The sequence below is a fragment of the Oryx dammah genome, unplaced genomic scaffold (genome assembly GCF_014754425.2).
Source record: "Oryx dammah isolate SB20612 unplaced genomic scaffold, SCBI_Odam_1.1 HiC_scaffold_25, whole genome shotgun sequence".
NCBI classification, from domain to species: domain Eukaryota; kingdom Metazoa; phylum Chordata; class Mammalia; order Artiodactyla; family Bovidae; genus Oryx; species Oryx dammah.
The window spans coordinates 74,493,585-74,521,184 of NW_024070209.1; the positions used below are offsets into that span (position 1 = coordinate 74,493,585).

The 27,600-nt window shown below is 52.2% G+C and overlaps 1 protein-coding gene across 2 annotated transcripts in view; it reads right to left on the reverse strand.

Annotated features, from left to right (window-relative positions):
* Positions 1 to 27,600, reverse strand: part of KLHL29 (kelch like family member 29) — a 237,734-nt gene that overhangs the window by 50,233 nt on the left and 159,901 nt on the right. For both annotated transcript variants that reach the window (XM_040224542.1, XM_040224541.1), the window contains exons 3-4: positions 22,333 to 22,474; positions 20,115 to 20,627 (exon numbers count right to left, since the gene is read on the reverse strand). In XM_040224542.1, coding sequence (XP_040080476.1) covers positions 20,115 to 20,627; positions 22,333 to 22,474 — 655 coding nt within the window. The remainder of the gene's footprint in view (positions 1 to 20,114; positions 20,628 to 22,332; positions 22,475 to 27,600) is intronic.

The following is a 27,600-nucleotide window of genomic DNA, read 5'->3' on the forward strand; positions in this document are numbered from 1 at the left end:
TCTGTCCATGGGATTCTCCAGGCAAGAATACTGGAGGGGGCTGCCATTTCCTTCTCCAGTGATAAAGGAAGAAGTGAGCGAAGTGAGTGAAGTGAAGTCGCTCAGTCGTGTCCGACTCTTTGCGACCCCATGGACTGTAGCCTACCAGGCTCCTCCGTCCATGGGATTTTCCAGGCAAGAGGACTGGAGTGGGGTGCCGTTTCCATCTCTCTGACTCCTTGTCATATGTGCCCAATGGCCAACCCTGAACCCTGCCTTCGGGTTGGGAGGATAAAAGGATGCAGCCATACTTTGAAAAGGCCCCAGGGTGCATGTTTTCTGCCATACCGCTGAGATCCACAGATTACATGATCTCTTTTTTATTCTCCTGTCAACTTTATGATTGAAGGTCCCTATTTCACATATGAGGAAAATGAGGCTCAGAGAGAATCCCCAGACACAGAGTGTCAGAGCAAGATTTGAATCAAGCTCTGTTTAATTCGAAGCCTTGCTTTTATAATTTTCAGTGCTATAGTTCGCTGCTTCCTACCTGCCTTCACTGCTTTCTTCAGGGTGGGGCAGGGTTGGCCCAGGGGCCTAGAGAGATTTAGGGGTCATTTGGTGAGGCTCAGGATCCAAGAAACACCATAAACGGTCACAATGTAGACAGAGAAAGGAGGATGTGGGTGGTGGGGCTGGGTAGGGCTGACTGGGGAGGCAAGCTGGAGGGCTGAGTGGTGGGGCCTGATGGGTGAGGTCCTTGGGAAGGGTCCCCTGGAGTGGGATGGAAGAAGCCAAGGCTAAGACCAGGCCTTGGATCTGGAGTCAGCTGGGGGCCTGGGCTCTGGACTTGAGGTGGTGAGGGGACCTCAGGCCTCCAGGATGGGAAGGAAGGCAGACTGGACCCTGGGGGAGGGGCTGGGACTGCAGGTGGTTCTGGTGAACTCAGTGGCCATAGACCAGAAGCTTTACTCCCCCCAGGTGACCCTAGTAATGGCCAGTGCCTCGAATGTCCAAGGTCTTATGTGGTCCAAGCCCCTAAGATCACAACTACCCCTTAGGAGAAAGAGGCTCTCTGCTCGTTGCCCAGGAGTGTGACATGGTCCGCCCATGGCAAGGACCCATCAGAGCGTGAGTTACCTATGATCAGTGGGCAACAATAAAATAATAAGGTTAAACCCTGCAAAAGTGTCTGCACAAGAGAAAATGTGACAGAAGACAGAATATTTGAATTAAGTTATATAAAACAGAAGATGACTGAAAGAGGACAGCTAATGACTTCTGTCTTAAAGACGTGCTAACTCTGGCACCATCTCAAGCCCTTGCTCAAGCCCTGGGTTCGTACCCCGTGTCTCGTCTCATCGCTGCCACATTCTCACCTTGTGTCCACAGCACTGGGCTAAGGTTTGTGCTTCAGCACTGTGGGTAAGGTTTATGCTTCAGCACTGGGGTGAGGTTTATGCTTCAGCACTGGAGGCAGAATCGACCACTTTCAGCTGTGCTCATTTGTTCATCCACTTACTCTATTCACTCCTACATTCAGCAAATATTTACGGAGCACCTACGATGTTCCAGGCACTGGGGTGCGGCAGTGAATGAAACGGACCCAAAGCCCTGCCCCTGTGGAACATAGATCCTGGAGGATGTTTGCTGGCCTCTCTGTCCCCTCTTCTCAAGGGCAGGTGTGGTTCAGTGGGCTCGTGAGGACTGGGCAGCACAGTCATGCAGAGAAACATCCTCACTCATGCGTTTGGCTGCAGTTGGTCCCAGAGCTCCCAGCAAATGGCTTTTCAGAGCCTCAAGCTGCACTGACTCATCATCTCTCTGCCCTTCTTCCTAGTCGGCTGGGGAGGTTGTTCATTTTTTTTGGAGATCCTTTTCAGGCCCCAAATCAGTGTGTATGTTGTGGGGGCAGGGGGAGTCTCTACTCCCAGGTGGATAAGACCATATCCTTCCAGATAAATCACCTAGTCCTGGAATGGGGATTATACATCCATGTTCTCCTTTCCCCCTGCTCTGGTGCCAGGTGTGTTCCACGCCTAGTCCCAACTAGAGCCTGGCAGGGCGGAGGACTGGCCCTGTGATGAACGCAGTGTAGGCCATGCGCACATGTGTGCATGCGCAGGTGTGTCTGGACGGGTGGGGCCTTCTGGATGTATACAACATTCAGAGCTTGGGCTTCTCTTCTTCCTACTGACTGACCAGGGCAGAACCTGGCTGGATGTTCCTGATCAACCTCCAGCTCTCATTCTCATTCCTGCCCCGCAGGAAGGGATCTGGATTCCCAGGGGGCTGGAGCCTCAAGGGTTGGGGCTGGGGGACAGTAACCTGAGCCCCTCTCCCCCATTTTTGGCTGCAAGAACCAGCTCTTGTTGGGGTGGGTGCTCCTCTTTCCTGGAATTCTCTACCCTTTGGGAACTCTCAGGTAGGCACAGACACACTCTGTCTCTATAGTTCCTCAGGAGGGCTCTCTGGTTTCTGGTTGGCAGCCACAGCGTGGGGTGTGGGGGTGTCTGAAGATGGTGGCTAGGAAACCCTGATGAGGCCACCCCTGACTCTCCCCAGGGAGCACCAGTTGCCTCAGCTCAGGTGGAGGCACCCGCATGAATCAGAAGAGACAGGGGTGGGTATCGTTTCAGGAAGGAGGTGGCAGGAGCTGGCACTGACCAGAGTCATAGCTAGCTAGGGTGGCTGGAGGGGCGGCAGCCTCCAGAGACAGGTGAGGGTGCTTAGTGAGAAATGAGGCCCACTGAAGGATTTTGACTAGGGCAGGACCTGGTCAGATGAGCACTTTAGTGATGCTCTAAATGTGGATTGGAGAGTGGGAGAGAAGGGGCAGGCCTGGACGGGCAGGAGGAGATGGGGAGGCTGCATGGCCACCAGGGAGCCCCGAGGGATGGAAGGCAGAGCAGAGGGTGGGAGGTAGAAAGACCACATGGAGGCTGACTGGGTGGGCAGGAGGGCCTGGATGAGGGAGGGGATGTGGCGGGTCAGGTGGGTGAGGCTGAAAGGCTCTGGTGAAGAAGAGCTCACAGGCCCAAGGTCTTCCTGGAGGTTTGGGGCTCCCCAGTCCTCCCCAGCTTGGGCACATGTCTGGACATCTCCTTCAGTCTGGCTGCATGGAAACCTGTCTCAGCCTCTGTAGGGAGTCAGTGTCCCAGAAACTCTGAAACTTTAGAGAGATTCAGGGTTGTGTGTGGGGAATGGAGGGAGGCTGAACTGGACCGGAAGCCAGGCCTCTTCCGTGTTGTTCCAGAAAACACACACTTGCTGGGCATCCTTGTGGCCTGACCCAGAACTTGGTGCCAAGCATGTAACGGTGCATATGGGGTAAGGGCAAGGCTCTGGGGCCAGACTGTCTGGGTTTTCATCCCAACTGTGTCCCTGAGCAGGTGGGTAAACACGAGGAAGTTACTTCATGTTTCTGAACCCGGGTTTCCTCGTGTGTAAAATGGAAGTCATAACTGCAGACCACATCATAGGTGGTTGTGAGAATTAAAGGTGTCAACAAGAGTAATGTGTTCAGAAGAGCGCCTTCTAAAGGTGAGGGGAGGTAACACCCTCTGCAGGTTCCTAACAGGCCTCTCACAAATGCTCATGGCACACCTCCAGGGGGCGCCATGCATCTGGTATTATAGTTTTTTTTGTTTTTTTTTTTTTTTTTAGTTATTGTGACAGTTTTCTGGTAGGTGGCAGGCAAGGGTCTTGAGAAAAGGGTATCTTTAAAAATTTCACATAAAGTTGCTAAATCGGCCGCTGGCGGGGGTGTTCTAAAGTCATTCACAGTCGAGTGGGGGAGACAGGCTTGAAAATAGACCATCAAGATGCTCGCTGGCGAGCCGGGTGAGTGAAGTATGCCATGCATGGGGGTCGGCTAAGGAGAGGATCTGCTGGTCCTGAGCTCCCCTGCTTCTTGCTGAGGCTGGTGCCTCAGACCCTGGTGCCTTGAAGACCGGGTGTTATAGGAACCTCAGGTTCATGGGAAGCCTGGTGGTGCAGACAGCCTTGTTCCCAGGCCCTCTGACTGACCATCCTGTCCAGACGTTCCTGCTACAGGTGAGGCTGCGGGGCTGCGGCTCTAGCTCTGAGAGGCCCAACTCCCTCTCCTCTGCCTCAGAACTGTAAATGTTCCTCTCCTGACGCATTCAGTTCTGCTGTGGCAAAGGCAGGTGAATGTAAAATAAATAACCGGGAAGACCTCTGTGCCCCGGGCTCCCCTGGCTTTGCGGGGATTCCTGACTAGCTCATAATTCACCTCCCACAGTCCCCCAGGTGGCCCTCCCGCCTGGCCCACCTCCCCTGCTCCCAGCCCAGGGAAAACCGAGCTCCTAGCCTCTGTCTGTAGAGCGGATCCATGGCCTGTGCTGAGAACACGGTGTGTGTTGGGGGGGGGGGGGGGGGGGGTGTGCGGCCCTCCCTGACCTCTGTTGCCTCCTCTAATCAGCCATCAGCTGACCCCCTCACCCTCAGACATAGCATCTTCTTGTGCTGATGGGGGATGTCTTCCCCACCGTCATGAGCAGGGGTGAGGGGTGATTTCTGAAAGAGGAGCAGGCTTTCCTCACAGACACTTGAGGCTGAGCTGGGGTTCAGCTCTGGTGGCACAGGCTGTGGAGCCCTGGAAGACAGAGACCCTTGCCCCTGTGCTGGCCTTTGTGGGGGGCAGTGTTGGACCCTCAGGGAGAGTCAGCTGAGTAGGAGAAGCCAAGTGTGAAGGGCCAGAGAAAGGGGGACTGGAGGCCCTGTTCCAGGGTTGACGCTGCGTCTATAAACCTCCTTAGGGCTCCTCACGAGCCTTTTACCTCAAGGCCTGATGATCCCTGAGAGCTTCTGTCAGGCAGCTGAGAGGCCAGGGGAGAAAAATGCATCTTCAGCCTCTGACTGCAGAAGCAGGTGACCAACCAGCTCAGGAGAGGCTGCTCTGGCTGGGGCCCACCCTCTCCTCAGTGCTCCAGGGGAGCCCCGGGCTTAGGGGTGGGGGTCTCGGGGAAAGGAGAGGCCAGCCCGGCCGGCAGCTCTGTCCTCAAAGCTTCACAGAGTTCCAAACTCCCTCCCAGAGAGGGCCAGAGAATTTTTCCGGCTGTGCTGAGCTCCTTCAAAGATATCAGCACATGGGTAATCTTCCCTCCGTTCAGAAATGCAGAGTAATTTGCCCGAGTGGGGATTTCTGCATATTTATACTAATGTCTGTGTTTAAAGCTTATGAGACAGAGAATTGCTGAGAGATGTCCATTAGCAATATATACAGACTGCAATTATTTCTTTATGGTGTGTGGTCTGACTGCAGAATAGTTTATTTCAATGGAAGTAGCAGGCTCTGCCTACTGTGTTTTCTTATGTGCCCAAAGAAATCAATAAGAACAGAAAAGACGTAAAAGAAGGCAAGAATAAAAGGAGGGTGACCTTTCAGGATTCTGGGAGCCTTGAATATGCTGTTCCAGGAACTGCCTTCATCCTTGGAATCTAAATGTGTGTGCCCAAGTCGGGGTAGTGGGGGAGAATTCAGTAAGTTTGAGATCGTGGATGACAACTTGTGAATCTTCTCCATCTCGGAGGCGAAGCTCTCAATTCATTTATCCCGATGAGCCGGTGGGGATGCTCCTTCAGAGACAAGCAGGAAGAGAACAAGGAGTGTTCTCAGAGGACCCCACTCCTGACCTCCAGCTCCTCTCTCCCCAGGCCTACCCCAGGGACAGACCCTCAGAAGGAAAGCAGGTTTTGATCTGAAACAAAAGAAGCCTTAAGCTAGAGGTGCACAGACCAAGGCTTTCTGGAATCAGATTGGAATCTGGTAGAAACCCAACTTTTTCCTGGGGTGGGGAGGAGGGAGAGAGAAGGAGCTGTTTCAGAGCCAATGAGCTGAGACTTGAGCCAATGAGACAGGGAGGCAAGAGCCTTATTGGGGAGCTGTGGTTGGAGGGGCTCCAGCCTGGGGGAGTGTGACTGGGAGGCTGGGGACCCCTCATCTCAAGTCCTACCCCATGCTCACCTCAGCGCTCACTCTGCCTTTCCTGGCCCCTTCTGTGACTTTTCCGTACTGGTGCCCAAAAACTGGGCAGACATTTGCCCAGCAGGCCTCACAGACAGATTGGACCCTTGTGCACTCTGGAAGAATGCCTCAGTTACCAACCTCTGGAAGGGAATCATTGAGCCTAAGGTGGTCCCCAAGATGCAGAAAGGGATGCTGTCCTAAAGGGCGTTTTGGATAAGAAAGGCTGGACAAGCTGGAGTGAATAGATGCAGAGAGACGATTTTGGATTTCGTGTAACTGCCAACTGGTGCTGACTTTTTCTTGCCTTCTCCTGGGGCTCCAGGGTCCCTGGCCCACTCCTCACACCCCTCTGTCCTCCCAGCTGGCCCTCGGCATAGCCAGCACATCTGGGCAGTGCCAGCGGGGCCACTGCCCACCTCCTCCCGTGGTGCCTGCCATCTCCTGACCTCCACAAAGCGGTTTTCATCTGTCGCCTCGACTTCCCCTCGGCGGGGAGGCACCATTCTTTTCCGGCCTCAAAATAGTTTCCTGAAGTCAGTGTTGACTTCTCACTGTCTTCTTGCACAGAAATCTTTTCCAAGAGGCGCTGGGGTCCAGAAGCGGGACAGATGGTCCCTTTCTTTTTATAACATGGCCAGTCTTTTGAAGTGAAGAACTATAAACACAAGTTTTGCCTTCAGCAGATGTTCTGTGGGCACAACAAGTATCACTTTGTGCTCTTTAGCAACTGTGAGCGGTGGTAGCTGAGGGGAGACTGAAATTGGGCAGAGCGTTGGTGTGTGTTCAGGGGCCCGGGGGCCCTGGCATGATGGGCCCTCTTTGGTCTGGACCTCGTCCTTATGCTTGGCCAGTTCCAGGTCTCGACTTCCTGGGAATGGTGTCTGCTCCCCTTCCCTGAGCCCAAGGACCACCCAGCCCTAGAGCCACCTGTGCGGTGGTGGTTTTTGAAGGGCTAGCCGACTAGCTGAGTCCTGTGCAGCTCTCCCCGCTAATCCTGAGGCCAGGACTAAAGGGTTCAGAGGCTCTGGGTTGGGGTGGGTGTTCTTCAAGAGAGCATGCTTCAGTTGAATCGCTTTTTTTCTTTGAGCGATTTACCATATGGTTGTCTGGTCCCCATGGCTGCACTGGACTGATTCAGGCCAGAATGGCTGGTCAGACATATCTGTTGAGCTCCCAAGGAGCTGGTGGCTGTGCTAGATGTTGGCTGAAAGCCAGTTCCCAGAGCTCTACCCTGGTGGCTCCTTGTCCATCGGTGACAGAGATATGAAAAGTGTTAGCTGCTCAATAGTGTCCAACTCTGCGACCCCGTAAACTGTAGCCCATGATGCTCCTCTGTCCATGGAATTCTCCAGGGAAGCATACTAGAATGGGTTGCCATTCCCTTCTCCAGGGGATCTTCCAGACCCAGGGAATGAACCCAGGTCTCCTGCAGTGCAGGTAGATTCTTTACCGTCTGAACCACCAGGGACAGAGATATGAGGTGTCAGTAAAACTACGTCTAGATGGATGTGCTGCTATTTAGTAGATTTCAAAAATTTTGCTCATTTAAAAGGGCATAAGCTCAATTAATAGACCTTGTTAACTTCAAAGATGTATCATCTTTGGCCAGAATTGGTTCTTTCACAGGATGACGGGCTCCATTAACTTTATTGCACTGGCAATACTTTGTATAAGGCGTGGGAGATGTAGCGACAGGAAAGTCTGCCTGACCTCCAAGCTCCAGTGGCTTCGGTCGTGGTCAGCGAATGCCCTATCTGTGGCTTCTCTAAAATGCCCATGTGTCGCAAGGATTAACTTTGGGACTTAAGTCCACCCGTCCAGTCACCCATCCATTACATGACACTTTTGGAGATGAGGAAAGAACCCAAGAATCATCAGTCTATATTGAGAAATATCAGACGCATGACTCTTAGAGACATAAGACAGCCACTGTGGGACTTGCCCATCCTTACTCCAAACATACCTAGTGACAGTACAGGTTGCAACCTGAAGCTTCAAGGTGTGGTGTGTTGGAATGGGGTGGGTGTCAGAGGCAGGTAGTTTTGGTCGACTTCCTTCTTGTTCTACCACTTATGCTTGGGTCTTGATTATATACCCAGACTTTGATTTTCCACCTATGATCTACTTCACAGGACCACTGCAAGAATTACATAAACAGAGTGAATAGATAATAAAATGTTGGCTCCCCACCCTGTGCCCTTCCAGAAGATAAGGGTACCTCTATCAGCACTGGCCCCCTGGAATGGTGGTCCCTGACACGCAGTCCGAGAGCACCTGGCAGGTCCAGCCTTGCAGCCTGGGTTGGTGTCATTAATGCAAACACCCAGAGGCAGGCCACATGGCTACTTCTCTGCCTTCTGGGATGAATGACATGAAATTAGGAATTCTGGAGTCCCTGCTCACACCAAAAAAACCTCAGCTCATAAATAACTGTTGGTGGGTCTAAGAAGGTAATGAATATCTCCATATAGAAGAAAGACTGAAAATACAGGATTTATTTTTGCATCAATCAGAATTTCTGAAAGCTGTCTGTTCAAATGGCCAGATGGTCTGAGAGCCTTCAGAGTCACCACTTGGTGGTTCCTAAATATAGGGACCTGTGAGGTCCTTGGCAACAGGTCCTGGGGTTTGAACAAGAGGAAAACATCCTGGGTGTGTGAACTGGGCCACTATTTTGGCTCTTAAAGATTCTCTGGACTCTAATGGACCAACATGGCTGGCCACTAAAGATGTTCATGTTTCTAGGAGGGAGCTGTGCTCTTTAAATGGGCCTCGACTTACTGAAATAACCACAATATAACGGCAGTTTTGAAAGCACCCGAGTTAAAAGCAAAGCCCCAAACCACCCAGTATTTGTAGAGACCTGGAGGATGGGTCTCTGCTTAGGGGAACATTGAGCAGGCACTTCTAGGACAAGCCCCAGCCACGGAAGTGATGGGATGAGGGCCCCGGAGCCCACATTATAGAATTTGCCCCTCTGCTTGTTGGTCAGTGTTTCCTCCCCATCTGTCCACATTCCTAGGGCCACCACGGGCCTTGCCCACATGCTGGCATCATGATTTGGCCCCCCTTTAAGCATGTGGCAACTTGTCCCTCCCCTTCTTCTCATTCGGGCCTGGTGGAGCTGCCAGCCAGCACAGCACTCCTGTGGGCTGTGTGCCAGGCAGTGTGTACCCCCCGGGTGGGTCCTGGAGAGGCACGGTGTTCCAGCCCAGCGCATCCAGGCAGATGCTGGGCCTGACTCCAAGCGGTGTTCAGTCTGCAGGGAGAGAGAAACTTCTAGAGAGAACTCCTAGCAGCAGAGGTTCCTAGAGACTGGGGTGGTCACAGGGAATTTGCTAGAGGCGGTTCCTTGTCATATCTTGGTGACACCTCTGAACCTCAGTTTCCCCACCTGTAACTGAGGGAGTGGCGGGTCTCTAAATGACCTTTAAGATAATATCCTACGCTGACATTCAGCATCCTGGGGGAGGGGCAGCAGGTGGAAAGGAGGGGGATAGAGTATTGCTTGGGAGTAGATTTCCACTAAAGGAGGGGCAGGTGATGAGCACTTGGGGGAAAGCACAGCTGTGAGGTAGGTGTGGAGAGGCTGGGCTGAGATACATCTAACCCCTAGTCTCCAGAGGAAATAATTTTGAAAACTCAGTGGAAAGGTCAGCTTTCTGCTACGGCCAAGACTAGGGGGAAAAGGGTAGGAAAAGGGAGCTCTATAAAGAGTAATGATCTATAACCCCAACCTTGATGAGAAAGAGGAGGGAAGGGACCTTAAAGATTTGGTGGAGTGGACAGGAGGATTTTTGTGAGGTTGTTTTTTCTTTTAACTTGGAAGTTGGAGTGTGTGTGTGTGCCTGGGTGTGTATGAGTGTGTTTTATACAAATAAATCATGATTTTTATAGAAAAGTTAGACTATGTGCAGTGTGATGCTCAGGACCAAGGGGGAGACCGTTGCCTGGTGTCCTTTAAGAGGTGCTTTGACAAGCTGGAGCATGATTAGGGAGGACTCCAGCATGGTAAAGGACCAAAGGACACATAGGATGAACTGCCGAGGTCACTGGAGATATTTGTAGAAAAGGAAATTCTGCCACCATCACAAATCTGAAGGGCTGTCATGGAGAACAGGAGCCAGCTTCGCTCTGATGGACCCAGAGGGCAGAGCATGGAAGTTACAGGAAGACAGCTCTTGACCGTTTAACATCATAAACCATCTAGCTGTGAGTGGCCTGGCTTAGTCCCCAGTGGTGGAGGGCAGATTCTTGCCTCTGCTGGATGGCTCTGAGATCCCTCCCAGCATGAAGGTTCTACAGAAATAAAAAATTAACCCCAAATATGGATGATTCTAACAGTGGAAAATACAGACAGTGCTCAGTGGATAAGGAATAGAGTGAGTGGCTTAAAGTTAAACTGGTAAAAATGATAATAGTAAATCGATGAAAAAGTTCAAATAAGTATCAAGCATTGAAAATACATGCGGTTACACTGTAACTGTCACGTAAGTGACTTTGCTGTGGTGAGGGGCTACCCTTTCCATTTGCCAGCTCAACTGATACATATAGCCTGCTACAGACTGAATCGTGTCCTGCTGCTGCTAGGTTGCCTCAGTCATATCCAAGTTTCCCATATGCAACCCTGTGGACTGTAGCCCGCCAGGCTCCTCTGTCCATGGCATTCTCCAGGTAAGAATACTGGAGTGGGTTGCCATGTTCTCTTCCAGGGGATCTGCCTGACTCCGGGATTAAACCCGAGTCTCTTCCGTCTCCGGCATTGGCAGGCAGGTTCTTTACCATTAGCGCCACCTGGGAAGGTCCCTCTTCCCCAAATTGTTATGTTGAAACCCTAACCCTCAGTGTGATTATATTTAGAGACAGGGCCTTTGAGGAGGGATTTAAGGTTAAGTGAGAGCGTGGGATAGGGCTCTAATCGAATATGACTTTATAAGAAGAGATTCCAGGAGCCCATGCACAGAGGAAAGGCCACATGTGGACACTGAGAAGATGGCCATCTGCAAGCCAAGGGGAGAGGTTTTGCTAGAAAACCTGTGGGCACCCTGATTTTGGATTTTCAGCCTTCAGAACTGTGGGAAAATTAACTTCTGTTGAGTCAGTCTGTAGTATTCTGTAATGCCAGCCTGATCTGACTAACATATGGCCCATGACATTGATCCTGCAGAAAGTGGTAAAAACTAATTGGTGTTTTCCTGGAGTGTGTGTTGGGCCTGGGTCTGAGACACTGATCCATGAGAGCATTGAGTGGTCACTGGGAAGAAGGGAGGAAAAGGCAGTGAGAAGCCAGTGGGCAAAACAAGACGGTCAACGGTGCTGTACTTGGTCACCCAAAACCCCGCAGGGAGAGCTACAAGGCGAAGAACATTCTGGTGCTGCACTGAAAATGCTTGGGCTTCCCTCTAAGATACAGGTTTTTAAAGAGAGTTACACTAAGAAAATAGGCAATGACAATAGTTTCAATAGATGGCAACCTTTTGGCCATTGTTTGCTTCAAGCAACTGACATGATGTTTTGTGTTCCTAACCTACTATGCCTGTATTATTTTCACATTTTCAGTTTCTAGAATGGTAAGCATGCTCCTGAATGGAATGTAGTTGTAACTGAGTCATTTTTTGTTGAGCCAGGTGTGTGCCACAGTCTCACAGTTTGGGGTATGCCTTCCTATGCCTGGGGAAGAAGCAGCAGGCACGCCAGACCTGCCCAGCTCTCCCCTTCTTGAAACTCATCTCTAACCTTGAAAACTGAACTAAAAAGCCCTAGGGGCCAGCCTGACAGGACATGCCTTTCCTAGCAAGATGGCACATGTTAGTTGTTTGAATAGTGATCAGGCCACAGGAAACTTGCCATTAACATCTGTTACGATAGGAGAAAGATGTTTATCAAGACTTCATGGATCCCGAGTGTGCATCAATTTCCCAGTTGGAAGCTAATGACCCTGAAGTGCTTCCTTCCCAGAGGAAAGCCCCTGAAGACCAAGAGGTCTTCACCTTGTAAGACCAGAATGGCACAGGGACTGAGGAGTTGAAATTGCCCAAGATCATGGACCCTTACTGTGCCATCACTGATGGGGAGAGGTAAAGAGAACTGCTGGGAAGCCCAAGCAGAGCCCAGGCTTTCTGGACCTTATGTGTCAAGGGTTCAGAAAATGAATTTCATGGGTGTAAATCAGCATAAACCACTAGTTGAACCTGTCCTTGATCAGGATGGGCACTGAGGACCATTTGGGTAGATGTGTGTGTGTGTGTGTGTAACTCTGTGGAACTGAAGTCATGATTCTGGGTCCCTGGCACTTATCTCAGGCCTTCTTCCTAAGAGCTGGTGTCTGTGGAACTACCTGCCTTCCGCTTCCTTCTCTGAATCATTTCAACTGCCTTTAAAGGCTCAGTCCACACTGACCTCTCTTTTCCAGCCCCTTAGCTCTTATTACTACCCCTCTATCCCCCTCCAAGTGGAATTCAGGATCTTCCAGGGAGACCTCCATCCCTCCCAGCCCCCAACATGGTGTTTGAGACCTTGTGGACATGATCACAGGACCTCAGGCTCAGCAGGAGATGAGACCTGCACGGGGCATGCCTCTTGTGCCTGGGAGAAGCCAAGTGTGGACTCAGCACACAGTAGGTACCTAATACTACACACACATCGTTGTTGTTCAGTCACTAAGTCCTGTCTGACTCTTTTGCGACCCCATGGATAGTAGGCCGCCAGACTTCTCTGTCCATGGCATTCCCCAGAATACTGGAGAGGGTTGCCATTTCCTTCTCCAGGGGATCCTTCTGACCCAAGGATGAGTCTCCTGCACTGGCGGGAGGGTTCTTTACCACCGAGCCACCGGGGAATCGCCCTAGTTGCTCAGTAAACACCTAGTGTTGCAGTAGGGAGGGAAGTAACGTGGCTGGAGCTTGTCAGTGGCTTCTGAGAGTCAGTGATGCAGAACCTAGTGGTCATTCCTGCTTGCTGTCTGCTTGGGTCACAACTTCTGAGAGAAGACAGGGCTCGGGACCCTGGCAGCTGGCTTCCTGCTGTGGATCACCATCCTTTTCTGAAATCCCAGGACTGGAAACGTTTTCTCCCTTGGCTCCCACTTGAAGAGCCTCCCCCACAACCCCATTCCAGTCGGTGTCTGGACTCCTCTCGCCCTGCTTGTCAGGCAGTTAGGGCCAGAGTGGGATTTCTGAACTGGAAGATGCTCAGTGGAGATTTGGGGCTGAAAGCCCATGTACCACTCCTGGCTCACTGAGAAGCGGCCCAGGGCACATCGCTCTGCCTGTGCTCTGTTGAGCAGTGGGGCCCCGAGAGGGACAAATGCAGGCTGGGGCTCAGGGCCCAACTCCTGCTCCAAGCATGACACCATCGCTGGGTGGTCTGACCACTGTGCTGCATTTTCCACTTGCCTGGTTCATTTATTGTCAAATGATCTGTTAACAAAACCGTTAAGCCCTGGACAATCCTCCAATTAATGATTCACAAATCCCTTGAGGACAGAGCCCTATGAAGACAGGAGGGCCTTCTGTGGCGGGCTGGGGGCAGGAGAGGAGGAAAGACCTCATGGAGATGAGATGGACTTTCAGATTCCATGGGCTCTGAGACACTTAGTTTCTGGGGGAGCGTGTGTGTTGGGGTGGGGGCTGGAAAGGGGAAAGTTATCTTGATGGCAGGACTGTGGGTTTGGTTCCAGGTCTGTGTTGAGTGTTGTGTCAGTTAGAGCTGGGAGAATGTTTTGGACAACTTTGCTTTAATAATAACGGAGATCCTGAGCCAAAGGTGCTTCAGACAGTATTCCCTGCCCTACCACCCAGCATTCTTTAGAATTTATAGTCGTGGTAGTAATAACAACAGCTAACATTATTGCAAGCATACTATGTGCCAGGCACCATGGTTAGACTCTACATACATTGTTAAATCCTTAAAGCAGGTCTAAGAAGATGGCACTATTATCTCTGTGTTACAGATAACTTAGAGGCTTAGAGATACCAGGTTTCTAGCCAAGTTCATTGGATTAGTGGGTAGTGGAATTTGAATTCCACCCAAGCAGTCTGGTGCAGGACCTGGGCTTCTGGCCACCTTTCATGCTGCCAGCCACATGCTCCTCACCCCCTTCACCTACAGCCTTAGTTGTTTTGTCTGCAGGAGTGACATAATTCTATTTGTCCCATCTATTGGTACGGCCATGGGGGAGGACCCCTGCAGTGCTTTGGGCACCCCCAATATCAAGCTGAACATCAAAGGATGCTGAGAGCCCTTATGGGTCATTAGGAGGAGTCCTCCCAAGACAAATGGCTCCTGGAATTAGGAGGAGGTTCCCAGCAACGGGCTGGTTCCCTCTGGTTGTTATGGTGATGGTAGGGGATTGTAAAATGTTACAATGAGAGAAGGCAATTTTCTCTTGTACAAAGTGGACCTCTGGGAACTAGGTGCTTCAAACATCATGATGTTAACATAATCTCCTAAGACTCTGGAAGGCAAACTGGTCTTTACTTTTTCACATTCCCCTGGGTTTCTAAAAGGCAATGGACATTGAAGGATGGTCCTGTACCATCATCATAGGAAACACTTTTATATGTAATTACAAAGGGCTAGGCACTATCCTAAGGGCTTTATGTAAAATAAATTGCTTAATCCTCACAACTGTAAGAGGCAGATTCTATTTTTTACCCCTCTTTTACAGATGAAGAAACTGAGGCAGAGTTTCAGTTCCCATATGCTCTGGGGTAAGGATTAATATTCTGGTGGAGATGCTTGGCTACAGGAGGAGCTTTGAACAGACTTCTGTTCCCAGAAGTATGAGGCAGGGATGGGGGGACCAGGAAGCTACAGAAGGAAGTCTCACATAGACTTGTCTCACATAGTCTCACATAGACTGCGTGTCTTGACCCTCAAGTACTAACCTGTTTTCACCATACAAAGGGAGGAGGCAGCTGCAGAGAAGTCACAGAACCTTGCTGGATAATTCCCATCCCAGTGCTCTATGCCTTCATTCCTCTAACCCTTCACCGTTTAGTGCCAGGTACTAGCTTGGAAAGTGGGGTGGAATGGGGTGGAGTCTGTGCCGGCCCCCAACCCAGGACCTCACAGTCTAGTTGGGAGAATGACCCAGAACAGGCAAACTGTATCATAAGTGCTCAGCCAAGGCCCAGAGCAGAGCTGGACAGGAGAGAACCCAGACCGTGGAATGGCTACAGGGCAGCTTGCTAGCAGACCGATGAGAGACGGTGAGAGATGAAGCTGGGAGGCAGGCAGGCAGGAGCTGGATGCTGGAGCACCGTGTCAAGGGCTGGGCTCTGTTCTGAGAGCAACGGGGCCATTGGAGGCATTTGGCAGGGAGTAACAGAACCAGACCTGTGTTTTGAAATGATCACTCTGGCTGCAGCATGGACCCTGGACGGGAGGGGTTGTACAGTTGAGGCCATTGATGCAGGCCTGGAGTGATGTTGGTCTGAAAGGAGGGCATGGAGACTGAGAGGAGAGGATCAATTTAGAGGAGGCAGAATCAAAGGAGTTTCCAGACTCAGCGCATAAGGGCATAAGGAAGGCCATGGGTTTGGAGTCTGAACTCCGGCATGGATTCAAGGTATCATTTCTGAGACAGAGATAGGAAGAGCAGGTCTGTGGCAGCGTGATGTCAGTTGGGACATTTGTGCCTCTGGGCTAACTGTGTGTGGGCAAACAGCTTTATCCTGCATACCCAGCTTCTTCTAGAATCTGTTATTAAGGGAGTTGGTTGCCCTAGTGTGTCAGAGGCTGACGCAGGGAGAGATGAGATTGATGCTGAACACCAGGGCTGGGGGCGAGGAAGGTGACTCATCCCACACCCTCTTAGGGATGGGGACACAGCATTCCTGTTAAGCAGCTTGACCAGGGGCTGGCAGCCCCATGAACAAGCTTGGGCTCCTCCCATCTCCTCTGCACTGGGGCGGAGGCCCTGCTTTTTGTGTCTTTGCCAGCTTCTCTCTCTGCTAAAATCCCCAAACCTAGAGCCTATGTCAGCAGAAGCAACCGGGTTGGCAATAAGTGGGCACAGTGCTCTGCACAGTACGGTCAAGCCTGTGATCTCATTCACTTCTCCTCTCTGCCTGATGATTGTGGTACTGTCATCCCATTTTCAAGATGAGGCACGGAAGGCTCAGGGAGGTTAGAAGTCTTGCTGCAGTCACACAGCTGTCCACTCTGCCTCCAAGTTCCTTTCCTGGATCCTGTCTTTGCCCTTTGTGGAGGCTGGGGCAACTGCTGTCCAAATAGAAGATGGCAGAGGATAGACAGAGCTGCATGGTGTGGAGGCTCAGAAGCAAGGGTGAAATGGGAGGAGATGCAAAACCCATAGGAAGGGGCTGCCCACACACCTACTACAGGACTCCCCAGCCCTGAGAACCCTCATGGCCCTTCACCTGGGGCCTATGAAATCTAAAGTCAAAAGAGACAAGCCTCTTCACTTCTGATCAACTTGGACTTTGCTTTCTGGTCCAGAAGCCAGAGGGGACAGTTGCAGCCTGGCTTCTCTCTCCCTGGACATGCAGATGAAATTACAACAGCCTTTCTGCAGCTCACCACTAGGTCCAGTGTTTGGGGCTTTCAGGGGCCTCTGGTCACCCTCCTGGCCACCGGAAGTCCTTCATGGAGGAAGGTAGGGGCTAGAAAGAATGACAGCAGTAGCCTGCACCTCTGCAGTGACACACACATAGCTGGGTTCATGTGGTACCGGTGCAGAGACACTGGACTTCATGGGTTCACAAGGTCTGATGCTGGTCACCACCTCTGCCCGTGGACCAGCTCAGGGGTGCAGAGCAACAAGACCAACAAACGGCTCAGGTATTTTCTAATAGGATTTGAGTAGAACTAAATCTTCATCCCCCCCTTATCACTTTGCACACATAAAATTTAATTAACTTTCAATATATAATCTTAAGAAAAAAAGAAAAGAAATCCTACAGATTCCTCCCACCCCAAATTGTTCTTCGAGAAAGAAAGGAGGTTTATCTCAAGTTTCTTAAGAAAAAAATCTATAGGCACACAATGCATTGAAATAACATTCATTACAGGGAGCTGCATGCAAACCGGCTTCTCTAGTCAAGAGATGAGAGACAATCGCTTGACCTATTGCAAATCAAAAAGCATTTCCACACCACCTGTATTTTTCAACCGGTTAAGTTTTAAATGAAAGCCCAGCACCTTTTCTGGGAAGGCACACTACAGAGTCCCAACTGAAATTTCAACTCAGTCGATGGGAAGATAATTACAAGAAACAAAATGTGAAATTTAAAATCAGGGCACTAATGAAGTCTAAAAATACCAGTAGCCCATCCTTTTGGTTGGCAAGACCTGTTCTTCATGGAGGGGATCTTTTCGTAATTACTCAGTTCCGCGAGAGACCAGGTTGTCACGTCAAACAATAGTAGGAAAAATCATGGGACTTTAATGAGCTAGATCTCAAGGAGTTCTGTGGTGGATCTTATTATAATGCCCGGCAAGCTTTCAGACAGAGAACAGGAGAAAAGGAAAGTTCTTTTTTTTTAAAGTAGAGTTCTGACTAGTGTTGATGTTCTCATGCAGGGCCTCCTGGTTCCTGCTTGGAGCCAGCTGCCTGTCATTTAGGAGTGTGAAATCAATTGGACTTCGGAGATGTAAAATCCCTAGGGGCAAAATTAAAAGTGACCCAAATCCAAACCCACGTGGGCTTGTCAGGAAGATGATTCTCACATAGCAAGTTTCAAAGATTTGGTTTCAAAATTCGGGTTTCTTATTTTAAAAAATATGCAGTTGTTTGACATTAGATCTGACAGATAAATTATAGCTTTAGCAATAAAGGCTTTTAAGATTAGAAATGAAAGGAGAAATTACCTTAAAAAAAGGAAAGAAAGAAAAAAACCCACCCAGGCTTGAGTTGGGAGGCATTTGTGCGTGCAGGCTTCATTGTCTTTCTTCACTGCAAATACTGGGGGCGGGGGGAGAAATCAGCTGACGAGGGCCGTAAATAGAGAAGCGAGTTCAATGTAATTTCTGGGGGCTCAGCCGGCTCACTGGAGAACTATGGAAGTTGGTGTGATGGACAGGTCACTAGGTCAGCAGCTGGAGCTGGGAGAATCTAGCTGGCTCCCCAGAAGGTGGGGCTGTGAACACTTTCTAGGCCCACAGCATCCCCAGGCCTGGCACGGAATTCACACCAGTGGCTGGAAGAGCAAACCCCACCAGGGGTTTCCTCCTTCCTGTCTGTGGGCTCAGGCCCATGATAGAGGATGGTTCATGCTATCTGACCCCACAAGATGTTACAGGCATGAACAGGAGCTCAGCAGGGACCTGCCTTGACCACCTACATCTTCATGATCTTATGAACTCAGATGCCTAATGGTGATCAGATGTGCCTACTCCTGGCAGCTTCAGGGGGTGGGGTACGGGGTGGATCCCAGCTCTGTGTTAAGACCTAAACCAGGAACCGGTCCTGTCTGGGCCGGTTACCTTTTTGCACAGAACCAACACCTTTTCCTGGGGGGATGCCTGAAACTGGCAAGGCAGCAAGAACTTCATCAGTTCTAGGAGCTTCCCTGGGATGGGGTGAGGGTGGGGTGGACACACACTCCTCCTCCCACCTGATGGAAGGAGATGGAAACCCTCCCAGTGTCTCAGGCCTCGGCACAGCCTTGGGAGTAACTGGACACCCAGTACCCAGTGTGTCACAGTTGGTGGCATAAAAACTGGGTACTTTTTTTTTTTTTTTCAAAGGGAGAGGGAGCTTAACCAAAACAATTCAAACAAACAAACAAAAAAATAAAAAAATAATGTAGTCAATTTTTTAAAAAAGATCTTAAACAAAGCAAGAGTTTACCAAAATTTAGATGTAATTTTCTCATTTAAAACTAGTGCTGATTTTCAAAACAAAGGCAGTCAGGACTCAATCAGATTGGGAATTAAACCCGACAGAGATCTAGACACGGCTTTGTTGTTGGGACGCTTGACAAGACCTAGAAATTGCTTGTAGGGATAAAGATAGAGATTCAGGAGGGCAGGCTGGATGAGAATGGCTGGTTGGAGCCCTTACTCTGCTAAGACTTTGGTCTACAGCCCCCCTCCCCATCTCAGGGTTCGTAAGTTGGGAGGCTGAGGCGTCTCGCCCGAGGTTCACACTTCTAGACCATCTACTCCTCTTTCAGAAGGAGCCTGGAAGCCCAGCAGGGCAGACCACCCATTATGTACCCTCTTGTCCACACCTGGGTCCAGGCCTGGCTTCCCTGCCTTTCCATTCAGCAGGAGTGGACCTTGAGGGGATGGGCGAGTCTAGGGGTATGTAAGCTCCCTGCCTCCGTGCCCCCAGACTCAACTGCAGCCTCAGGTCCTCCCAGACGCTCTGCATCCCGGCTGCCAGACCCCTCAGTCTGGTCAAGAGTGAGGCTGGTTTGCTGACACCCTCTGCTCTAAGCCTCGGGCCGGGGCCCAGCCTAGAACCATATCCTGGTGTCTTCCCTCCCCCGGCTCTGTTCTCAAGAATCTGGAATGAAAATGGGTCCTGGGGAAGGGGGTTAAATGAAGGCCAAGGCTGGAGGTGCTCTTTCTTGGGATCTTACAGAACCACCCATGGGTTCTCGAAACCAAACATTTAGCTGTCTCAGGATGGGCCAGGGAGGTGGTGGGGGTCTTCTGGGCCTCACTTCAGACCCCTGAGCTGCTCTCATCCAACGCTCAACAATGGGTACTTTTCTGGGAGTGGGGGGATGGGCACACAGCCAATTCATGTTCTGACTGTCCTTATGAGTGGAAAATGGAGAAGGGCCCCGAAGGGACTGTTCTAGGGGGACCTAAGAGGAGGCTTCCTGCTCATGCTGCCTGTGGCCTGGCCTTGGGTCAGATGGGAGAATGGGCCAGGGCTTGGGCTGAAGGCAGAAGGCCCTATACTCGGCAGGCTCTCCCCACCCTCCTCTGCTTGTCTACACACGTTTCCCTGCCTTCCTTGTCCTGCCCTCCACCTTCCCCTCTGCCTCCCCGGTCTAAGACCCAGCGGCCCCGGGCAGGGAGGCCGCACTGCGCCTGGATTGAAGCAGTGAAGGACTGCCAGGGAGCGGGGCCCCAGGAACCAGGCTCCTGTGCACGCTGTGGGGGTGACCACACATGGGGGCACGGGGGAGGCACACAGGAGTACGTGGGCAGCAGGACTTACCTTTGGGGTGCCCAGGGTCCGTGAACTCATACTTCCCCACGCCAATGGTCCTCAGCATCTGTAGCCCGTGGGCCGATTCTGACGTGGGGGGCCCGTTGGTGGCCGGGGCACCGCTGGGAAGCGTGGCAGACGGCTGGGCCGGCAGCGGTGGAGGCAGCAGGGGCCCTGCCATGTGGCCGTTGCCCACGGCCGTGGGTCCCGGGCGGGCCACCTGCCCGACGCCGGGCAGTGTGGAGACAGCCAGGGGCTGTGGGCTGGCGTACAGGGCCTGGGCTGGCATGTTGACCACCACGCTGCTCAGAGGCTGGGAGGGCGGCTGTGGGAGTGAGTAGTGGCCTGGCATCAGCGGGAGCTGGGGCCCCACGTGGGGAGGCAGTGAGGGGGTCACCCCGATGACCGGGGCCTGGACGTTCACCGCCGGGCTGAAGGTGGGAGGCTGGGCCACTCCATAGGAGTGTGCAATCAGGGCAGGCTGGCTCCCGGCGGCCACCGTGGTCACCCACGGCCCTGTGCCTGCAAGGGAAATGGGAGAGATGTCATCTGCCGGTTACACAATTCATTCAGCAAACACCGACCAACTGTCTCCAGCCCTGGGCTGAGTGCTGGGGTCAGAGAGGTGAGCAAGGAGCCCCTGTGTCCTTGGAGCTCACAGACTAGGAATCTGTGATTAGGTGAAGCCTCGCTGGGTCGGCCCTCACTAGCTGAGTGATCTTAGGCAAAGCCTTCCATGAGTAGATTCCTCATCTGCCAACTTCACAGAGTTGCTGTGAGCAATGAGATGACACACAGAATGAGGCCCCCAATTTTGATAATGAGAGAGGCTGGAGAAAACTAGAAGCTGACAAGTGACGTGAAGCAGTGCCAGCAAAATTCTAGAATGGGCTGCTAAGGGGGCTTGTTTCCAAGCCTGTAGAATAGGAGGTGGTGTCACTGTGAGCTAATCTGGTGTCTTAAGGATAAGGCATGCCTTCTGACACTCAGTCCTCTGCAGGACTAGTAAGGGAGCCTGGAAAAACACATCAGAACTTCAGAGCACAGCTGGTGAAACCTTGGATAACTCCATGGTGAACATATAGAGAGGTAGAGCCGCAGAAGTGATTGACTCATGAGCTGGCTAATGGCCCTGAGGGTGCTGGAGATGTAAAGGGAGGTCTCTAGTGATGTGCTCACCTTTTCTATCAGTGATTTGGATGATGGAATGGAAGACGTATGACCAAGTCTGCAGGTGACATCGTGTTGGGAGGGTTAGGCACAGGTCAGCAATATAAGCAGGAAAAGATGCCAAGAGTCATACAGGAAGGTATGGACATGGTCTTGCTCTTGGGTCCCCCACACCCAGCTGCTTAAGCCAGATTGGGAGGAAATAGACAGAGTAGCCACCTGGACAGCCTTGGGGTCTTACTGTTGAGAGATCATGTAATGTGGTTACCAGCAGAGCGGAAGTGAGGTGAGGCTGCAATCATCCAGGTAGAGGGGTTGAGTGAAGAAGGTGCTGCAGACCACTCGTGGTTTCTGTGTGTTGGGTTCTGAGGGATGCAAAGAGAGGAACAATGCCCAGGAAGGTGAAGGGACTGGGCTTGAGGGCATGGCTGAAGTATTCAGGGTCTTCCTCCTGCAGAAGACTTGGAGGGGGATGAATGGGGGTCTTTAGATATCCGTAAGGCTGTGGTGTGAATGCCAAGCTCACATGTTTTGTGTAACCCCAGGGGAGGCCTGGGATCAATGGGAGATAACAGGGAAGGTTTTTGTTATGGTTGGAGCTGTCCAAAGAAGGCCTGAGATGCTATAGGAGGCGGTAAACCCCCAGTTCCCAGTGAGTGGAACCTCTCTCAGTTCTCATATAACTGTTGGCAAAGCAAGACCTCACTGGATGGATGACTTTGGAGATTTATGAATCAGAGTACTGAGGTTTGGGAATGACTAACCAAAATAACTTAAAGCAGATTCAGTCACTCATATGTCATTCTCTCTCCCTTGTTCTTCCCAGTATTTTCTTGAGCAACAGAGAAAGGGATGGAGACACAGCCCAGGGAATCACACACAGTTACGCATCTCCTGCCCCCCCAACCCCCCGCCGTCCCTGATACAGCCTGAGGTCCGGGCTGCTGCAGGCCATGGCTCAGGAACTGCTGAGGAGCTGGGCCGCCCAGGAGGTCTTGGACACCTCCCCCCGCCCCAGCCGGAGGGTAGGTGTCTCTGTCCACCCTGAAGTACACACCTGGATTGTCGCTCTCCCTCATCTGTTTGGAGGGCGGCTCATCAGTGTCCCAAGGCGTAGACTGATTGATGGGTGTCTGCCCCCACCGGATGCTGGTTGTGAGTCCCTGGGACTGATTGTCTGCTTTGGAGATTCCGGGGGCCTGGAAAGAAGCGGAGCAGGGGGGTGAGCACCTACCGCTTGGCAAGAGTCCTGCCCTGGTGCCCAACCCCCAGCAGTCTCCAGAGGCAGAGACCTGGCCCTGCTTCCAGTCCCTCAAGGGAAGCGCAGGGTGTCTTGGATCAGTAGCAGCAGCGGTGGCCTCAGCTAAGCTCCTGGCCTCCAGGAACACCCAACCTAACCTGGTGCCTCCCCCATCACCTGAGCTATCAGAAAGGAATGAGAGCCTTGTATTGTGAGAAGTAAAGTTCCCCCAGTCCTTGGGTCATTAATAAACCACATCAACCAAGGATGGGCAGGTGTTGAGCACCAACTGTATACTCAGTCCAGGCCCAGGAGCATCATGTGCCCAGCCTCTGACTTGTGAGAGGACGACTCCGAGGCATTACCGCCAGGCCCCATCCCACCTCCACGCCAGCCTTCAAGGCCCCCAGCGTCCCACTCCACAGAGGAGGCATGGAAAGGTGAGGACTGGGGCCCCTGGGAGGACAGTGCAGGTCCTGACACCAGGCCAGAAGGCAGAGAGCATCTTCTCTGGGACCCTCAGCTCCTCCCTATGGAAAGCAGGGAGGCTCTCTGCCCAGGACCTCATTTAGTAATTCATGTATTTAATGAGAAAACCAAGCTCAATGCAGAAACAAACACTAGGACAGCATTGGTCTCCCTGAGCTTACACTTTACCATGGAATATTATATAGTCAATAAAAATCATGCTTACTCCCTAAGGAGATGGCAAAATGCTTACACGATAATGTTGAATGAGAAAAGCAGGATATAAATGACACACATATAACCTCACTGGGTAAAATAATATGTGCAGGAGGGAAAAATCCGAGAATGGATTAATATGGAAAAATAGTAGCAGGAATGTCATTCTTGGGTGAAGGGATTAATGGACAATTTTATTCTTTTGTCTACACCTCTGTATTTGCCAAATTGTCTACTATGGCCATTCTCGGTATTTATAAATTATAATATTTATAATAAACACAAAAAAAGTACCAAAAGACACATTGGAAGGCCTCATACTGGGATGTGACGGGTGAATCTCAACAGAGATGGTTCCAGGAGGACTGACCAGAGCTTGTACAAGGGTAGCCAGAGCCCAGCCAGGTTGGGGGTAAAGTGTGAGGTGGGGTTTGGGCAGACAGTCACCCACTGGGGACAGTCACAGGAGGCCAAAGGGGCCTCCAGGGACACTTGCAGTCCTCTCTCAGTGAGGCCACAGCGCTCTGGACTCCTGCTGGAAGCTGACTCAGTGACCCAGCTGGCGGGGTGAAGGGAGGCAGCGCCCCCTTGTGGGCATCTCTGAGCAGCGGGACTCTACTCGCCAGGAAGTCGGGAAGAGTCCCGGCAGGTGGGAGGGTGGACGCACTTAGCCCGGCTCTGATGCCTAATGCAGATGACAAACAGCGCCTGCATCAGGGCCTGCTGGGAGGAGCGGAGCGCATCCTATTAGGACCGTAGGCTGCGCTGAGCTAATTGCATTAGGCAGCACTTTATCTCGGGGCTGCATTTCAGATGCTTCGCTTCTGTGAACAGCGCAGGAACAAAGGAAAAGAGTGAATCTCCCGAGGGAGGAACAATTCTGCGGACAAGCTTCCTTATCAGAGGGAGGCCTCTGCCCCATTTCTGTCTGCGGGACAGATGGGAGCTTAGGGTAGGCGAGGGGCTTCGGGATTTAGCCGCCCTCACCAATAGTCTTAGGGAATTTAGGAAACAATAGCTTGGCATCTGCAGCGTCTTTATATAGACGGCTTTCCCGCGTGTCCTGTCTGCAGCACTCTATTTCCAGGCTCTGGGGGTGCCGTGGGCTCAGAGGTGCAGAGGTTGCTTCCCTTATAATAAGAGGCATCTGGACCGGGGCGGGGGGAAGGAGCCAGTGTGATGTCCTGTTTGGGGCCCTGTTTTTGGGTTGAAATTTGAATGTGGAGTCCTCTGGCCTTCTCACCAGTCCCCTCCTTCACTGGCAATACAACAACACTTTCTGCCAGTAGGGGGCGCCACAGCTCCTCTGTGAGGCCTGGAATTCCTGGAGGCTTCCCAGGCTAGAGGCAGGTTTGGTTTTCCAGGTCCTCCTGCAGCCGCCCTTTGTCCTCCAATGAATCAGTATCCATGGCCCCAGCCTGGTTAACTCGACCAGAGGGGGAAGGGCTTTGTGGACCTGGAGCCCTGGGCCTGGTCCTTAGAGGCTGCCACTGCTGCCAGGAGGGGTGGCTGGGGTCTCCTCCTTGAGAGTGGGTAAGTGAAAGTCACTCAATCAGTTCTTTGCGACCCCATAGCCCTCCTGGGTCCTCTGTCCTTGGAATTCTCCAGGCAAGAATACTGCAATGGGTTGCTATTCCCGTCTCCAACGGATCTTCCCGAGCCAGGGATCAAACCTGGTTCCCTTGCATTGCAGTCAGATTCTTTACCCTCTGAGCCACCAGGGAGTGGGCAACCAGACTGTGAAACTTCAGGAGTTCCTGCTGGTCGCTCGTGCCTTTGCTGGTCATCTGGTTTGCTCTCCAATTAACTGGGCCCCTGCTCTGTGGTTGGCCCTGCCCAAGGCACCGGGGACACGCTGTGGCTGAGACTCACTCAGCCCTGCCCTTGGGGGTCTGCTCCCCGCTACACAATCTGTGACCCAAGACACACTCCAGAGGGAAGCTGGGGGTGCAGGGGAGGGCCCGGGGCACGGGCACAATTGAGCTGTGGCTACAACAGGCCTGCTGGCTGCCTGTGTCTTTCCTGACTCTCACAAGCGAGTTCCTACCTACAAGAAAGAGGTTGTGCTGGAGAAGAAAAACAGCCTATTTTTTGTCTTTTCTTTAGGAAAGACAAATAAGGACACTCATTCTGCTTGGCACTAGCAACTTCTGAAGCTATGAGCAATGTGCAGTTCAGGGCTTTTTATTTACTTTATTGAATAAATGAACATTCCCTCCTTCACTCCCTCCAGAAAAATACACACGGGCGAGGCTCTTTGCGGAGGCGGCTAGACGCCCAGGTGATGAAGAATGTAGCAGCTGGTGATGTGAGTCAGCTTGGCTGACCGAAGCCCCGTCCTCCTACAGTGGGGCTCCAGGCCCAAGGTAAACTCGAGGTCCCCAGGCTCTGGAGGTTTCTGGGGGACCATGTGTGGGTCTGCACCTCCAGCTCTGAACTCCAAAGGCCAGGCCTCCTTGAGTTTCACTTCTCCTCGCCAGGGGGCTCCACCCCAAGAAGGCACAGACACCAGCCAGGAGACCAGCCCGGGTGAGGGTGGGGGAGAGGAAGGCAGGGTGAGGGAGCCTCCCTTCTCCCTCTCCCACTGCCATCACCGAGGACATCGCCGACCTTTCCCCAGTGTTCCTGGCCTTGCTCCCATGACATGACGGCCTTTGGCACAGAGGCGGGCAAGGGGAGCCCTCCTCCTGCCTGGTGCCTCCACGTGGCCCTCCCTGCCCATCACTGGCCGAGCAGGCTTCTCTCTGCTTCTCTTTAATGAGATGCTAATGGGATGCATCATTAACGCAGCAGCTTTTAAACCCTGAGCTCTTGTAAATTTTCAAAGGTCACATTTTTATGGTGGCTGACAGCATCTTGCTTCTTTCAGTGGCTGAAGAACACTGAGGACCCCCATCCTCTGTGAGGGGTATCGAGGGTTGAGGCGCCCGCTGGTCGGGGAGCTGGGAACCTCCACCTGTTACAAAGCCGCTCCCCCCCCAGCCCCACCCTGAGGCCCTTGGGTTGTGCTCTTCCAGCTTGGGGGGCAACCAGTTACACATTGCCTTAGAGCTGCCCTGGGGCCCTTGCTCCACTTAGGGCTGCAGGTGGTGAAGATGCCTGGTAGCAGGGGTGGGCAAGGGGCTGACCCCACTGGAGGGGCAGCCATGCCTTTCCTTCCAGGAACATCATTTGCTCACCAGGCTGCACACTTGCGAACCTACAACAGCCTCGACAGGCTGCCTCTGCTGATCTGTCCATCCAAAGGGGGCCCTTTTTTCCTGCTTTTCCCAAAGGTGCCATAGAGGCCAGCAGCATCCCAGGTGGTCAAGGAAGTTTGAAAGATGATGGAATGGGACTCTCTGGGGCCTTGCCACGCCTCACTTGTTCTCACCCCTTGCCCTGCACACATGCTGGTCACAGCCTTGAAATGCTGCCCTTCAGGGCCCGTACTGATCTGCACTGGCAGGTGGGCTCCAGAATGGCAGGGATCCACACGGTGCCTGGCCCAGCTCCTGCCAGCCTGGTGTAGGTGCCCAGGGAAGGCAGGGTATCTGAGCTACAGTGCTGGCCAACAGTAGGAGTGTTCATCACTGTTGATTCACAAGAGCATGTAGGTATGGCCTGGCCTACACTCTGGGAGAGAGAATAATGGGAGTAACAGAAAAGAGATGTGGAATGGCTTAGAGTGGGAGACGCTGGGACATTTAGCTGCGGAGATGTCGTTTTCAGACTGTGGGGGCCTCTTGTGCTATGACCCCAACACTTGCCCTGGCTGCTGCTTGGAAGGTCTAATGCCCCAATCTGCTGACCTCCTGGCTCAATGCCTGAGTATAATAGGAGATGTGGGGGCTGAGGTTGATTCCTGCCCCCCGTGGGGCTGGGGAAGAAGCCAGAACTCAGTTTTTCCCACTGTTCACCCAACGACATCAGGAGCAGGTGAACTAGTGAAACCCAGAAGTTAGGGAAAGCTGATGTTGGACCACGAAAACTAGGCGGAATTCAACAAGGCTGACGATTTTGGCTAAATTTGCCACCAAAGGAGCCCAGAGCTGCGGGTGCGTTTCCAGTCTAGATGCAGTGGACAGAGCTCCAGGGACCACTTCTGGGGCTCATGTGGGCTTCCTCCCAGAGGAATGACAGTACCAGTGTCCAAGTCCTTCTCCTGCCCATGGACCTGCCTCCACAGCCTGGAACCTGCGTGTCTCAAAGCTCTTGTCGCTTGTGTGTTGTGACAGCGCGGGCAGGGACTGCCATCTGCTGAGCGTCCCTGAGAACAGCCGCCCCATCTTCTCAGCAGTGAGACTATTCCCCCAGGGGAGCCCAGCGTCCCCCAGCCTTCACCTCGCTTTAATCCCTCAGACAACACTCCAGTGCTCCCTCTGGGCCTGAAGCACCACTGGACACCAAGGTGCACCCCAG